Raw genomic sequence first — 15,449 nt, forward strand, 5'->3', positions numbered from 1 at the left:
CATTTATTAAACATTTTTTACAAAATACAAAGATGGTTGTTCTGCAAGAATACATCACATATTAAAAAATAATGTGTTTTTACTGAATTTAATTTGAAGACATTCAGAATTGTTTTGTCTATCTCCTTGGGGAGCCCATTTGGCTTTGCTCCTTTTCTGACACCATTGCTAAGAAGGAAGAAACATTTTCTTGTTAATTAAGTCATATTCATAACAGCTAAAATTTTACAGAAATAAAATCAGACAGTGTCTGCCACAAAAAAGCTCTTTCCACAAAGTAACTGATTTGCCTATGGTCCTATTTTTTTTTTCAAGCTACAAGATAGGAAGAATCGAGGAGGAGCTAGGTAAGTTGTATAATAATGTATTAGCAGCAGTTGATAGTAAATGCAACATAAGATTTGTTTTGTCTGTGGTACAAGAATATGTCGTATCAGACTCTACTGTATTTTTCTCTACTTGTACACAAGGAAGCACATACGGATTGTCTTGGAATGACAAATGCATAGAAAGGCAGGAAGCTGGCCTGGCTGGCATTATCAGTGCCTATTTTCATCAGCTAATATGAATGTATTGCTAAAATTAGTGAAGACAGGAAAATGGCTTAAGGATAATATATACAGAGTTAAAATACATCCTTTTTAAAAATCCACTTGAGTGATCTCAGGCACTTTGGCTGTTCGGGATAAAAGGTTTTATGTTTTATTCTTGATAGCGATTTCTCAGTGCAAGCAAAAGCAAATACCTGCCCACAGTCATAAACATGAACTCGTACATCTGGAATGTTTAAAGCAAGTTCATCTTCAACGTCTTCACCCTGGAGGCATCTTGTGTAGAAATGTGTCATAATTTGCTCTTGGTAGCCATTTAATTTTTCAGTGCAAGCAAAAGCAAACATACCTGCTGACTGTCATACACACAACCAAACATCTCTGGAATATTCGAAGCAAATTCACCTTCTGCTCTTCATCATGGAAGCATCTTGGATAAGCGGCACTGAATGTAAACCCTCTATAAATCATGCAAAACAGACACACGATGCCTGAATTTAATAATATTAAAAATCACGGCCATGGCCATCTCTCTGTGTAAACGCTGTTGGGTAAGGCTTGCCATCACGACGCTTCTTTCCTGAGAATGGAGCTGGTCCTGTCTGTGTGGATCATAAGTGTGCATGCTCTGAGCTGTGGTCGCTGTCGTGGCTGTCTTCGTTGGCCAGAGAGTCCCCTGTTTGCTGGAGCGTGGCCGCACCGATCCCCGACAGCTCTGAAGGGAGCAGGGTTCCTTTCTTCACGTTCACCAGTTCCTTTTCTCGGGCGGCAGCGCCCTGCTGGCCCCCTTTTACCCTCTTCCACTTCATCCGCCTGTTCTGGAACCACACTTTCACCTTGGACAAAGAAAGAGAACACACAAAGCAAAACAGAACATTAAATTCGAGTGATTTCTCCTTTTGGCCTACCTAGGAGGAACAGATTCTCAAAGGCTTACACGAAGACACCATGTAGGAGGCGTAAATTCAAAAAAATAAATCCGTCCTGTGTTAAATCAGGTTGCGTGCTCATGATGATAATTTATAAACATTCAGAAGATGCATGCAGATGGTTACCTTTCATATTTTACAACAAAGGGAATTCATTGTAGTATTACCTCCCAGTTGTTTGCCTTGTGGATTTAAAATTAAAAATCACAACAATAAAAAGTAGACAAGAAAGGACTTATCATTCAAGATGTCTCCAAGGTATTTGGCTCTGCTCTTGCATTGGTGCCCTGATAAGCATGGGAACGGACATACCTGGTTATGTAGCCAGGAGCTTCATCAATGGGTTGAATGTTAGGTGCACACTCATCTTAACACACTAATGTGAAAAAACTGTTTTCCGAGGTTTTATCAGCTTAGTTTCCCTATTCATTCCAGGGCATAAAAGTTCAAGTTAACCCACATCTATGCCAGCGTTTGGATTTACCAGGTTCAACTTTTTTTTTTTCCAACACAATGACAATAAATGTTATCTCAGTGTGCTTTTATTTTGTCTTTCCTGTTTTCTAATGAAGTGAAGCAACGTTTAAGAGTTTAGGATCCAGAGCTGGTGTCGTGGCTCAGTGGGTTAGACTGCCGCCTGCAACACCACCATGTTCCATGTTGCAGCACTAGGAGTGCTGGCTGCTCTGTGTCCAATTCACTCCCTGCTTCTGCACCTGGGAAGTGCTGGCATTTGAGGAGTGAACCGGTGTGTGGAAGGCCTTTCTCTCTCTCTCTTTCTCATAGATAAATGAATTTTATTTTTAAAAAAGCTAATAATAGCCCACTGTAGTTATATGAAATACCTCCATGTCTCTGGTCTGAATTCTTTTTAAAATTAATCTTACTCTTTATGGACTTTTAAAATATGTCTGAGTTCTAATTTAATACATTCAGTTGTATGGAAGCTACTCTCTTCTCTCACTTTGTGCCCCCCCCCCTTTTCTTAGAATATTTGTTGATGATCAGAAGCTCTTAATACATTTACTTTTACACACTTTCTTTAATGGTTAGAGCTATTGAAGGATACTCTATGCTGAGGCCACAAATGTATTCTACGTCTTCCAAGAGTTTAAGGTTTGCATTTCAAATTGAACCTGTCAAACCAGGAAGTATTGGTTTTAGTATACAGAGGAAAGCAAATGCTTCCATTTATTCTGTATGAATAACAAGTTGCTCTAGGCAGCTTCATTACATAGGTCACCATTTTCTCAGTGATCATTGTTTCAATTCCATCATAAATCAAGTTTCCCTATAGAAAGTGGCTTCCAAAAGCTCATGGAAAATGGAATTAAATGATAAGATGTGCATTCCAAGAGGTTTCTGAGGTTTCTTTTTTCCTTTAAGATTTATTGTATTTATTTGAAAGGTAGAGAGACAGAGAGAGAAGCAGAGAAAGAGGGACATCCTCCATCTGGTGGTTCACTCCCCCAAATGGCTACAACAGTCAGGGGCTGAGCCAGTCCAAAGCCATGAGCCCACAACCACGTCTGGGTCTCCCATGTGGGTGGCAGGGAGTAAGTACTCAAGGCATTGTCTACTGCTCTCCCAGGTGCATGAAAAGGGAGTTGAATCTGAAGCAGGGCAGCCAGGACTCAGACTGGTGCTCCACATGGGATGCTGATGTTACAAACAGCAGCTCAGTGCCCTGCACAACAGCACTGGCCCCATCCGTGATCTTTTGAAGGCCCCTCACATGCACAGCTTTCTGCTCTACTCTGTTCTGTCCTTGTGCCAGTCTTTACCTGTGAGAACATCGTATTTTCATTCTTGTTGTAATTTTATACCAGATCTTTGTATCTGATAGGGATAGGTCTGCTTCACCACCAAGTATATTTCTTCGTTCCTCTACACCAAATATATTTTGAATGTTCTGCATTTTCATATTGGAAACAATATCAATTTCAGTGAATACACAGCACCAACTGAAATGTGATGAGAACTATCTCAAATTTCAAATGACATATTTGTATCTGTAACCTTCAAATCATATGATTCATAAAAGTTCATATAAATTTCTCAGACATTTACACAATATTAAAATTGAGACATGTCTCAACTCTGGATTGTCACAGCTTTCACTGCTGTGCTTAATTGTCATCATGTCTCATTTATTACCTATCCATATACTAATACATTTGACAATTAAAAATAATACCATATAGTAAAAAATTGATTTAAAAATCGATGGTGAGGGGCTGGTGCTGTGTCATAGCAGGTAAAGCTGCTGCCTGCAGTGCCAACACCTCACATGGGTGCCAGTTCAAGTCCTGGTCACTCCGGTTATGATCCAGCTCTCTGCTATGGCCTGAGAAAGCAGTCGAAGATGGCCCAAATCGTTGGGCCTCTGCACCTATGTGGGAAATCCAGAAGAAGCTCTAGGTTCCTGGCTTCAGATCGGCTCAGCTCCGGCCATTACTGCCATTTGGGGAGTGAAATGGTGGATGGAAGATCTCTCTCTCTTCTCTGCCTCTCTGTAATTCTCTCCTATGTTATAAATAAGGCACTTGAGTCAAAGTTTACATGAACATGACACAGATGGAAACTCTAACACCAGGATTTAAGTGTTAATTCTGGCTCCAGAATTAGGGTTTGGGATTTTTTTTATTCTCAAGCTCCTGTTTTTAGAGCATTCAGGATAAGAAGGTAAAGTACAGGAGCGTGAACCATCCATGACGACTCTCGTTCAGGTAATTCCTCCACTTGCTGTGATTGGGTTGGTAAATGGGGCGCTATTTTCCTGTTCTGTACTTTAGGTAATTACACTACTCAGCCTAATCACCGTGCGAGCTTGACAGCGCAGGCTGCATTAGATCTGTTCCACATGAGCCGGGTCCTACTCTTGGCTTCACTTCTGAGTTTCTGTGTGAATTTGGGAAAATTACACTTTTCTCTGCCTCAATTTTCATATTTGCAATATTGGAATAATGAGGCTTTCAAGAATCTCCATAGGGATATTTTCTCCATTGACCATTCCAGATGGGAAAAAAAAAAAAACAAAAACACGTAAGTCATCATCATAATCACTGTCACCAAGACTGAAATGTTCAGACAAAATAATCTTGACAGGGAAAAAAAAACCCGGGAGGAATAGCGTTCTCGAAATCCATGCTTATGTTCTTCACTAGGAGAGGAGATACAGTAATTCTGTAATACCAGCATCCATCTGTGCAATTTCTCATGTGCAATTCCACATGAGAAAAATCCAAGAAAGTATGGATTTTAGGAATATCACTTTGTATTTAAAAGACAATACGTCCATTTGTTTTCTTTCTCACCATGTGACAATTTACTGTTAAATTTTTAAAAATTGCTTTTATTCAATTGAAAGGCAGAATATGGAGAGAGAGAGAGAAAGAGAGAGAGATTATCTTCCATCTGTTGGTTCAGTTTCCATGACCACAGGAGCCAGAGGTGGGCCATACCATATTCAAGAGCCAAGAACTTCAACTGGATCTCCCCCCTGGGTGGTAGGGATCCAAGTAATTCAGCTGTCATCTCCTCCCTCCCAGAGTGAGCATTAGCAGGAAGTTGGATAGGAAGTGGAGGTGGGACTGGAATCCAGGCACTTTTCATTATATGGACATCCCAAATAATGGCTTAGCAGGTGCACCACAACAAATGACCTCCATTTCAATTTTTTAAAACAGACATCATAATGGAAAATAAGAACTATGTACCTACAAGTATTAATATACATTTATACAACATACTTATGTGGGGAAAACATTTGATGATTTTATAGTCATTGTAATACCTCATATACTATTTTCTTTAAGAGTTGCATTTCATATTTGATATCAAAACTCCACAAAGTTAGTAATGGAACAAAAAAGCAGATTCATAATGGACACATTTACAGAAAATGGAAGGACAAGTACAGAACTCCAAAAGTCAACACATTCACATTTCCTTTCAAATATGCTAAGAAGATTGGGGTGAATTGAAATAAGAGGAAGATTTGGGGGAGACGTGTTTATCATCATCTCAACATGAACAAACACAATCTGAAAATAATTCCAGATTATAAATATTTCTATTAAAATAATGGCAGCATGGTAGACTTATACATAACAGAATTTTATAGTTCAAATTAGTATCACTTTATTAACCCAGCTGCATTGACTGGAATGAAAAATTTATTTTTCTATTTTTGTTTTGAAGGCAGCTGAAGTATGATGTATCTTCAAAATGTTTAGGGAAAGTGCGTGTTCTGAAAAAAAATTATTCACTGTGTTCAAAACTTTTTGCACCAAGATAAACTTTTAATTCTGTTTTCCACAAACTTTTTGAAATGCCTTTGTATATTCATCCAAATGCCTAAGATTTCAGCTTTTCAAAACAAGTATTCTAATGCTTTTAATGAAAATGTACAAGCACGATTCATATAGTATGCTGAATTTATGAACCATATAAGCTTTATAGAATGAAAAGAATCCATTTTTCCTGATGACTTGTGATCTCTAGTTATTCACCTATTCACATATTTTTAAGATATTACTGAACGTCCAGCTACCAGCACTGTGTAGATCCATGATGAGAGGGGTTGAGTGAGGAATGCACAGATAAATAAAATGTAGACCTTGCCCTTAAGGCATTTACAATGAATAAATGGGAGGCTTGTATATAACAGATGGTTGCTGGCAATACATGAGACTTTCATCAGTGCTGAGAATTGTAAAGGTTAGCTCCATACTCATATTCTATAGAATGTCCCTAAACCATTCACTCTTCTGTGAGGTGTCATTGAAAGCCCCCCATCCATGTGGTGGCCTAAAACTCTATACTGTAGAGCTGTCACAGGACTGAGAATCACACATCCTTGCCATTGTTAGCATCCTGTATGCCTTCTGCATTTTTTCACTCCAATAACCTAGACTAGAACCTGGGGTTCTAGGAAGCTGGCTTACCAAATATATTACATACAACAAAGCAAACAAACTCTCTGAGCATGGTATGTGCGTTTTATGAACTCTGATGATGATTTTATTTGGGGTTCAAGTCAATGATATCTTCTGATCTACAACTTTTCTGGAAAGTGCTGGATAAAGGAGGGTTTTTAAATCATTTCTTTCAAGATTGGATTTAAGGTAAGACTCGGTGTAAAGTGTGTTGTGTTATATAGTGTGATTAACAACTCAGATAAAATCAAACCCAAATAGGAATAATGTAGAGAGGTTGTTATTCATGAAATCAAAAATACATGAGCCAAACCTTCTATGTTATTAATATCTGTGCATACAGATGGTATTTTTCAACAAAATCTGCCTAATAAAAAATAACTAAAGCATGAAATAGATTGTTATAGTGGTAAATATTTAAAATCCCCAATTACAGACTTTCCTCTTCAAAACATACTACCATGAAGAAGTCTCCTTAGTCAACTAAGTATTTAATATTTACATTGCTTAGATGATCCAATTACTTCTCAAGTAAATAGAAAAGTCCACGTTCTCAATCTTGACTCTGTTTAATGAAGAAAGCAGCCAAGAGAATTTTGCTCTGTAATTTGTTTCAATGAGTACATTTGAATTTGAAAAACACATTTTCATTCAATGTGTATAATATCTGCTTTCCGAGGCTTCACATTAGATTTAGAGAAGAAAACAAATTAAATATGAATCTGTAGTGTCTCATAATTTCCTATGGTGGCCACAGTGAATTAGGTTAATGGGAAACTGAATCTATATAATGTCATAGTCCATATTTATATTGTACCATAAATGTCTGACTTTTGTAGAAACAAACAATCATAACACCAAACATCTGGATGAAAACTGAAAATTTCAGTGACATATCCAGATGTCTCTACACATCTGGAATTTGTAGATTTAATGTTCCAACTGTTTCCATTTTTATCTGGGCACTTGAAACACTGTAGACACTGTCTAACAAATATTTATTCACATCTTAAAGATGTGAAAACATGCAACGAATCATTGTACAAATACAATTTTCAGATTTAATCACATCCCAGCGATTAAAGCTGGCTCTGGCAGTTAATGTAGACAACCCAATGTCAACAGACCCTGCAAAGACTTACCCAAGTAGTTCAGTGGCAAAGTGGGGAATTGAAGTGAAGAATTCGAACCAAGAATACTTTAAGGTACAGATGAAAAAGAAAGAAAAGAAAGCTTGTCTACTTCTCCTGCCTGCAAGGATAGACGCATGTCTGCCTGAGAGTGGGGTCCCTCAGCTAGTTCCAAGCCACAGTGAACTCTGCAGATCTGCAGCCATGCATTGAGGTTGGGGTGCTTGATGAAAGGGGTATGGGGATAGAATACATTGCATGACTAACAACTGAATCCCTATTTATTGGGCTGCCTCTTGCCTTTATCACTAATTTTAGCACAAAGCTGGTGACAAATTAATCAGTTTTCTGCCTCTAGAATTTTCAATTTTGCAGCTTGTTCTTCTCCCCTACAAATCAATCTTGCAAAACAGGCTCTCTGAAGTAGTCATACAAATTTTACTCTATCACTTTTTTTTTTTTTTGCATTTTTATTTATTTCAAACACACACATACGGAGAGGGAGACAGAGAGGGAACTCTCACCCAGTGGATCACTCTCAAATGCTAGCTACTGCCGAGGCTGGGGCAGGTTGAAGCTGGAACAAAGAATTCAGTCATTATATCCCAAGTGTAAGGCAGAGACCCACAACTTAGACTTCACCTGCTACCTTCCAGGGTGTGCATTATCCAAGAAACTGGGCTCAGGAGTGGAGCTAGGACTTGAACCCAGTCTCTCTAATTTGAGATTGCAGGTGTCCCAAGCAGAATCTTAATCTCTACACCAAATGCCTCCCCGACATGTTTTTAAGAAAACTGAAGCCGGCGCTGTGGCTCAACAGGCTAATCCTCTGTCTTGCGGCGCCGGCACACAGGGTTCTAGTCCCGGTCGGGGCACCGGATTCTGTCCCGGTTGCCCCTCTTCCCTCTCTGCTGTGGCCAGGGAGTACAGTGGAGGATGGCCCAAGTGCTTGGGCCCTGCACCCCATGGGAGACCAGGAGAAGCACTTGGCTCCTGCCATTGGATCAGCGCGGTGTGCCGGCATGCCATGGGCAGCCATTGGAGGGTGAACCAACGGCAAAGGAAGACCTTTCTCTCTGTCTCTCTCTCTCTCTCACTGTCCACTCTGCCTGTCAACAAACAAACAAACAAACAAATAAACCTGAATGCTCAATAGCTATTGTGAGCTATGGATAAATAACATGTTGAACAATAAATAACTCTTGTTGTGACAAATGAAATTCGACATAAGAAATGTTAATCTTTTGATATTATTAAAACCAATCTCATGAAATCTCATTCTTGCTTCCAAAAGTGAACCCAAAGTAATAATGAGCAAAGTTGTTAGAAGTTTCATTCCTTTTGACTTGATCTTTTTGAAATGTCACAGTCATATAAATGCTAATAATGTCTTCTTACCTGATGAAATTCAATGAAAATTACTTATTTCATTAACATTTAATTACAATGGAAACTCACTACTTCTAATAACCACACTTTCATACAAGGTGAAAGTTATTCTAAGTGAAATAAATATCATTTACTTAGTACACCATGACTTTTGCAAACTGAGTGAAAATATTAAAACTAAGTTACTTATTTTTTTCCCTTACTTTGTTATAAAATTCCTAAGTGGTAATATCTGAAGATAGGGAATCTTCATATTCTTTTTTTTTTTTTTTGACAGGCATAGTTAGACAATGAGAGAGATAGAGAGAGACAGAGAAAAAGGTCTTCCTTTTTTCTGTTGGTTCACCACCCCCCAAGTGGCTGCTATGGCCTGAGTGTTGTGGCCGGTGCACTGCGCTGATCCGAAGCCAGGAGCCAGGTGCCTCCTCCTGGTCTCCCATGGGGTGCAGGGCCCAAGCACTTGGGCCATCCTCCACTGCCTTCCAGGGCCACAGCAGAGAGCTGAACTGGAAGAGAAGCAACCGGGACAGAATCCGGTGCCCCGACCGGAACTAGAACCCAGGGTACAGGCGCCGCAGGTGGAGAATTAGCCTAGTGAGCAGAGGCACCGGCCTCTTCGTATTCTAAGTAATTACTTTATTCCTGTCTTTTTCAAACTAACAAGACCAACTAGAATGACAGCCTTTTTTTTCCTCTCCTATTCTTGCCTAATCTCAATGGTGTTTAATAACAATTAGAAACATCAATATCAATATACATTATTATAATTAACAACTTCTGCTTTACCCACCATCTCAGCTATCAAATGTATTTAGTTAAAACAGCAAAACTCACAGTTTTATGAGTAAAGAACCATAGGACATTATCAATATTACAGTTGAATCTAATTGAATTAATACTGATAGGTTCTGGTTATTTATCAGTGTATATGTGAGCCCTTACTGATCGTTTAATTTACTAATTTAGAGACTACCTCCTTTTTTCCAAGATTATTATAAGAAATCACAAAGATTATCATTGCTATTGTATGAGTAGACATTGATTCTTTTTCTCTAAAAGTAGTCAGTAATTTCAATAACTGGAAGAAAGCAAAATACTAAAAAGTATATATCATGCATTAAAAATTAGGAGTGAAAAAATGATTCAAAGTACAACATTTATTTTAAATTGAGTGCATCTCTGAGTTTTTCATAAGTTATGGGAATAAGGAGATCAAACAGCATAGTCATTTATAGACAAAGTCTACAGAAAGCTCTCTTCAGCCTGGGTTCATTAATTTATAGATAACATAGGATTATGCAAATATGTTTGAGCTCCGTATATTGATTTAGACAACTGCAACTCTTATTGAAATTAAAGATGTCAGCCCAAAACTTGCACTGGCTGTTCAAACTTTCTAGAATTTTCTCAGCTTAGGAATTCTTTTCCATGAGAAGAAAAAAAAATACATTCAGGGCTAGTGTGAAAAGGAGTGCAGGAAGTGTCCTTTCACAACCAAAGTTCCTTCTGTAGTATCACATGTAAACAATGATACTTCCTGTGATCTGAGACAGCCTTCAGAATGTAATTGCTAACATGTTGATTAAATACAAATTAATGTTTGAATTGCTTATTGAAGAAATTCAGAAGAAAAATGTGGAGAATTCTTAGGCAATGATGTCTTTGGCAATGTTGTTTTTCATTATACTAATTTGATGAATGCTCACGACAGCAACAAGTACAACAAATTTCAATGTTTTTTTTTAAAAACTCATTTTATATATATATATATGTACAGGTATATATGAACACATATACACAGATATGCAGGTCTGTATGTGTACACAGAGACTTATTTCTGCATCTCTATAGCTATGTGTCTATCATCTATCTACCTCTCTATTATCTATCCAGGGAAAGAATAGCATTTTAAAAGAAAAAGACCAGCCGGCTAATCCTCCGCCTTGCGGCACCGGCACACCGGGTTCTAGTCCCGGTCGGGGCACCGGATTCTGTCCCGGTTGCCCCTCTTCCAGGCCAGCTCTCTGCTGTGGCCAGGGAGTGCAGTGGAGGATGGCCCAAGTGCTTGGGCCCTGCACCCCATGGGAGACCAGGAGAAGCACCTGGCTCCTGCCACTGGATCAGCGCAGTGCGCCGGCCGCAGCGCGCTACCGCGGCGGCCATTGGAGGGTGAACCAACGGCAAAAGGAAGACCTTTCTCTCTGTCTCTCTCTCACTGTCCACTCTGCCTGTCAAAAAAAAAAAAAAAAAAGAAAGAAAGAAAAAAGACCATTCTCAAGGGCAGCAGTTAGGCTATGATCTCATTTTTTTGAGTTTTTTTCCTTTATCATTTCAAATTTGAATATTATAGTTATGAACCTATTACTTATTTCTCAGTCTTCTACTTCACATAGGCAATATTTTTTGAAAATCAGTGTATGAAAGGCTTGAAGTATTGGTCTCTGTATAGATCTGTCTTTAATGTTACTATTTCTTAAATGATTTTTTACATACCATAAACTTTTTGTGTATGTGGGACCTACACAAATAAAGTAACTGACTTTTACTCCAGGTAACTGCTAAATATTGATCCAAAGAAAGAAGCACTATTATAAAATCATTGTTAAGAAAGGTCATCTCAGAACAACTTGAACGGACAATATGTCGGCTCATGGAAACAAAACTGATTAAACTAAGTGTATTCATAGAAATTTACAGAAACAAACCTAGAATTGGAAAAATTCTGTTAAAAATGAGCAAAAGACAAACCCACTGTTTATGTGGTATACAAAAATATTTCCTTCTTTATAATCATCCAAAAAAAAAAAAGTGGATGGCTATTTTGAAAATACTTGGCATTGGGCCACTGAATGATTTATGAGTAGCAAACAAAACATAATCCCTCTCATTACCGCTAATGGAGTATAATCCAACGAGGTGGGGATTTTCCATTTATCTTGGCAGAGGTATTGAGATCTCAGTATGTTTATTCCGGTCATCTTAGCTGGTTTACAAATTCACAATATTGCACCTTTGATTAGCGCTGTGGAAAAGATTTTGTGAAGTGGCAGGATCTCCCACTCCTTCTATATTTGGCAGCCTTCACTCTATAAAAAATGTCCATTTTACCACTCCCTGTTAAACTCCCGTGCAGCTGCTTTCTCTTTCTTCCCGCTGTCAGATACCAGATATCTGGCAGGAGACTTCTCCAAGCTTATCTGGATGAAGAAAAAAAGCCAGCATAAGCTCATCAGACTTCAAAATACCTTGGCACAGGAAGATCTTAAGACTGACTGGCTCTTCAAAATATTCTAAGTGGCCCTGCCAACTGAAGATTATTAGCCGTGGCTCTTGGGGACGTGGGATGTTAGGTCATAAACTGGAAGCTTTGAGTTAGAAGCTGAAGGGTGACTGCAGTGATAACTGCTCCACAACGCAGCTTTAGAATTAAAAGACTTGAGCCTCATCTTTGCTCTAAGGTTAGCATTTTTAGTGGAGCTGGTTTTCAATATGAGCCTCTTATTTTCTTCCTGGTTGACCTTTAGATTATGGAGAAAAACACCATCTAAGAGTCTGTCTTCTTTGAGAAACTTCACAACCACCCTTAAAGATGGAATTCTGAAAATTTGAGAGATATTTAGGGATTTAATGCATCTTATTAGGTTTTTTTCTAAAATGAGGCCCAATCATTGCAAGCCTTCGGATGACACACATAAGGCTTATTATGGAATGCATCACACACAATTTAACAGGTGATATAAATAAATAAGGTAGGGGTAGCTATAAATGTCATCAGTTACAGGAATGGATGTTTTATAGGTAATCACATAAAGTTTATATATGAAAACATGTCAAAGTCTAGTTCTGATTTTAAAGTCAGTTGTCATTTAAGAGAAAATTATTTCTCTTAAACAATACTACCATGCAGCTAGATGAGTTAACATTTATTGTTTTTCCCATTTGCAGGATACAATTTCTATCTTTGTACTTAAATCTTGAAAAGCTTTGGCAAAGTCAAGACAAGCATCTGTTAGATTTAGAGGATCTTATTTAAGTGAAGGAAAACATTGATCAGTATGAGGTTAGATATAATATTCCTTTGTGAGTATGTGTAAGTTCCTGTACTGAATTACAGTATTTCAAAGTGTGCTTTAAAGAATGCAAATGAAAAGGATGCATATATGTAGTTAGAGTTTTTAAAGATTTATTAATTTATTTGAAAGTCAGAGTTACAGAGAGAAAGAGAGAGAGAGAGAGATAAATCTTGCTTCCTGTAGTTAGAACATTTTATAGGTAGAAATCCTACAAAACGGTATCACTCAAGAACAAGATGAGGGTTACATGCTAAGCATGTATGGCATTAGTGAAAAATAAAAGTAATTGAATAGCTATGTTGTAATTTGAATATTTGTACCTTCCAAAATCCAAATGTCAGAATCCTAACTCTGAAGGTGACCACATTAAAAGGAGGTCTGGGACCCACACACTGGAGCAGTGGGCTAAGCCTCTGCCTGCAACACTGTCATCCCATATGAGCTCTGGTTCAAGTCCCAGCTGCTCTACTTCTAATTCAGCTCCCTGCTGAAGTGCTTGGGAAAGCAGCAGAAGATGGCCCAAGTTCTTGGGCCCTGCCCCAGAAGAGACCTAAATGGAGTCCTGGACTCCTGGCTTCAGTCTGGACTAGCCTGGGGCAGTTGCAATCATCTGGGGAGTGAACCAGCAGATGGAAGATCACCCTATCTCTCTCTCTCTCTCACTCTCTCTCTCTCTCTTTATCATTCTGCCTTTCAAAAAATTATTTTTGAAAAAAATGAGGGTTTGGGGAGTGATTAGCTCATGTGGGCAGAGCTCTCAAGATTGGGCTGGGTGCCTCGTAGAACAGGTCCCAGAGAGCTTAGCCAAACCTCTCACCCGTGTGAGACGATTGCTGTCCAGGAAGAAGCAGGCACTCACCAAGCCCGAACTCTGCCTTCAGCTGGGAGCAACAAGTTCATGCTGTCTGTAAACCACCCAGTCTATGGGATTTTGCTCTGGCAACCCCAATGAACCAACATAGGCAGCTTCCCAATTTAAGAAGGTAGGATTCTGTGTATAACTCTATGTCTATAGCTCTAAGAGCCCAATCTTCAGAAAATAAATTGAAAATATTTTACTAGGGTGAAAGCCTGGCATTTTGGAGAAATACATCTTGGGATCACTAATATTAGAAAAATTGATGGTTGAAACCTGCAATATTTCTACTGATAAGTTCAGCAGAGTAAAATTTAGCCCAGAAAACAAAAAATAAAGCCTTTAGAATCTTAAGATGCTGTATAGGTGCAGAAGGCTGAGAATAAAATTAACACTTGATGAAACCAGGAACATATTCTAATATGATGCTGTCATTCTTCTCTTGTGACATTCAGTGCTGATCACAGCGTTGTTACTAGTCTAGTTTTTGCCTCTTCTGTGCATTCAGCTTTTCTAGCTTACCTTAACAATATTTTATATCTAACACCTGGCTCAATGTATATTTCTATTATAAAATAATTAGTTGACATGTATATCAAATGTTTTCCTCCTGTAACTGATGATTAAGTTTTGTACTTCATGCTAAATATTCTTTCATATGCATTATGAATAGAATTCTAAGGAAAAGAAAGAGCATACAATTTGAATCTCCATGCTGTGTCTTGAAAAGGTTGCCACTTGCCTAACAATACATAATTCTAAATGGCAAATCTCATAATTCTAATCAGATTTTTGCATAACAATTCAATTCTTTCTGAGAAGCCCTATAGCCTTAATTTTAATTAGGAATTTACATTTCATACACATCCATCTCCTTTCCATATTATCTTGCAAAACTGCACCTAAATATTTGTGGAATAAATATAATCTACATAATATCAACTGTTCAGTTCTTTGAAAACATAATTATTTCTCAAGTGTTTTGCTGTTTTTGTTTTTGTTTTTTTTTCCACCAAGGCTATGCTTAGATTATTATAGGAATGACTGGCGATGACATAATCTCCTCCTCCTGTCCACACTGAGTTTGGTCGTGTGACTTTCTCTGGACAATGAAATTAAATCAGCAAATATGATTCAAGCAAAGACTTGAGAAACCGTTGTGTGTTGCAGCTTTCCCTTTCAGTGCCCCTGGAAATGCTTCTACAACCGCTTGAGGATTGGGATTCCACTCTCTTCCTGTTAGAAGATGGAACCACACGCAACAGAAACACGTTGTTTTAGCGGAGGCCCAACCAGCTCATAGTCAATCCACCAGCCAAGTGCAGATTCATGAGGAAGCCAGGTACTGCTGGCAAGAAGACTGGCCAAGTAATTCCAGTCCAAATCTGACACACGAGGTTGTGAGTGAATTAAAGCTCTGTACCCATTAAAATCCAGCAATGTTTAGAGTGGTTTGTTACACAGCATTGGCTTAGTGACATGATATTGAAAAGGGACTTCAAAAAAGTGAATAAAATTGTGTGTGCAGGTATGTGTACATATGTAGATATATGATTTTAACCTATTATTATTTTTCAATCA

At 38.3% G+C, this 15,449-nt stretch overlaps 1 protein-coding gene across 1 annotated transcript in view; it reads right to left on the reverse strand.

The window, feature by feature from the left end:
• Positions 1 to 1,162: 1,162 nt before the first annotated feature.
• The window catches only part of MEOX2 (mesenchyme homeobox 2), a 75,705-nt gene continuing 61,418 nt past the window's right edge, over positions 1,163 to 15,449 (reverse strand). Inside the window, exon 3 of the mRNA XM_062179218.1 lies at positions 1,163 to 1,387. Coding sequence (XP_062035202.1) covers positions 1,163 to 1,387 — 225 coding nt within the window. The remainder of the gene's footprint in view (positions 1,388 to 15,449) is intronic.

Source organism: Lepus europaeus, chromosome 20, assembly GCF_033115175.1.
Source record: "Lepus europaeus isolate LE1 chromosome 20, mLepTim1.pri, whole genome shotgun sequence".
NCBI classification, from domain to species: Eukaryota; Metazoa; Chordata; class Mammalia; order Lagomorpha; family Leporidae; genus Lepus; species Lepus europaeus.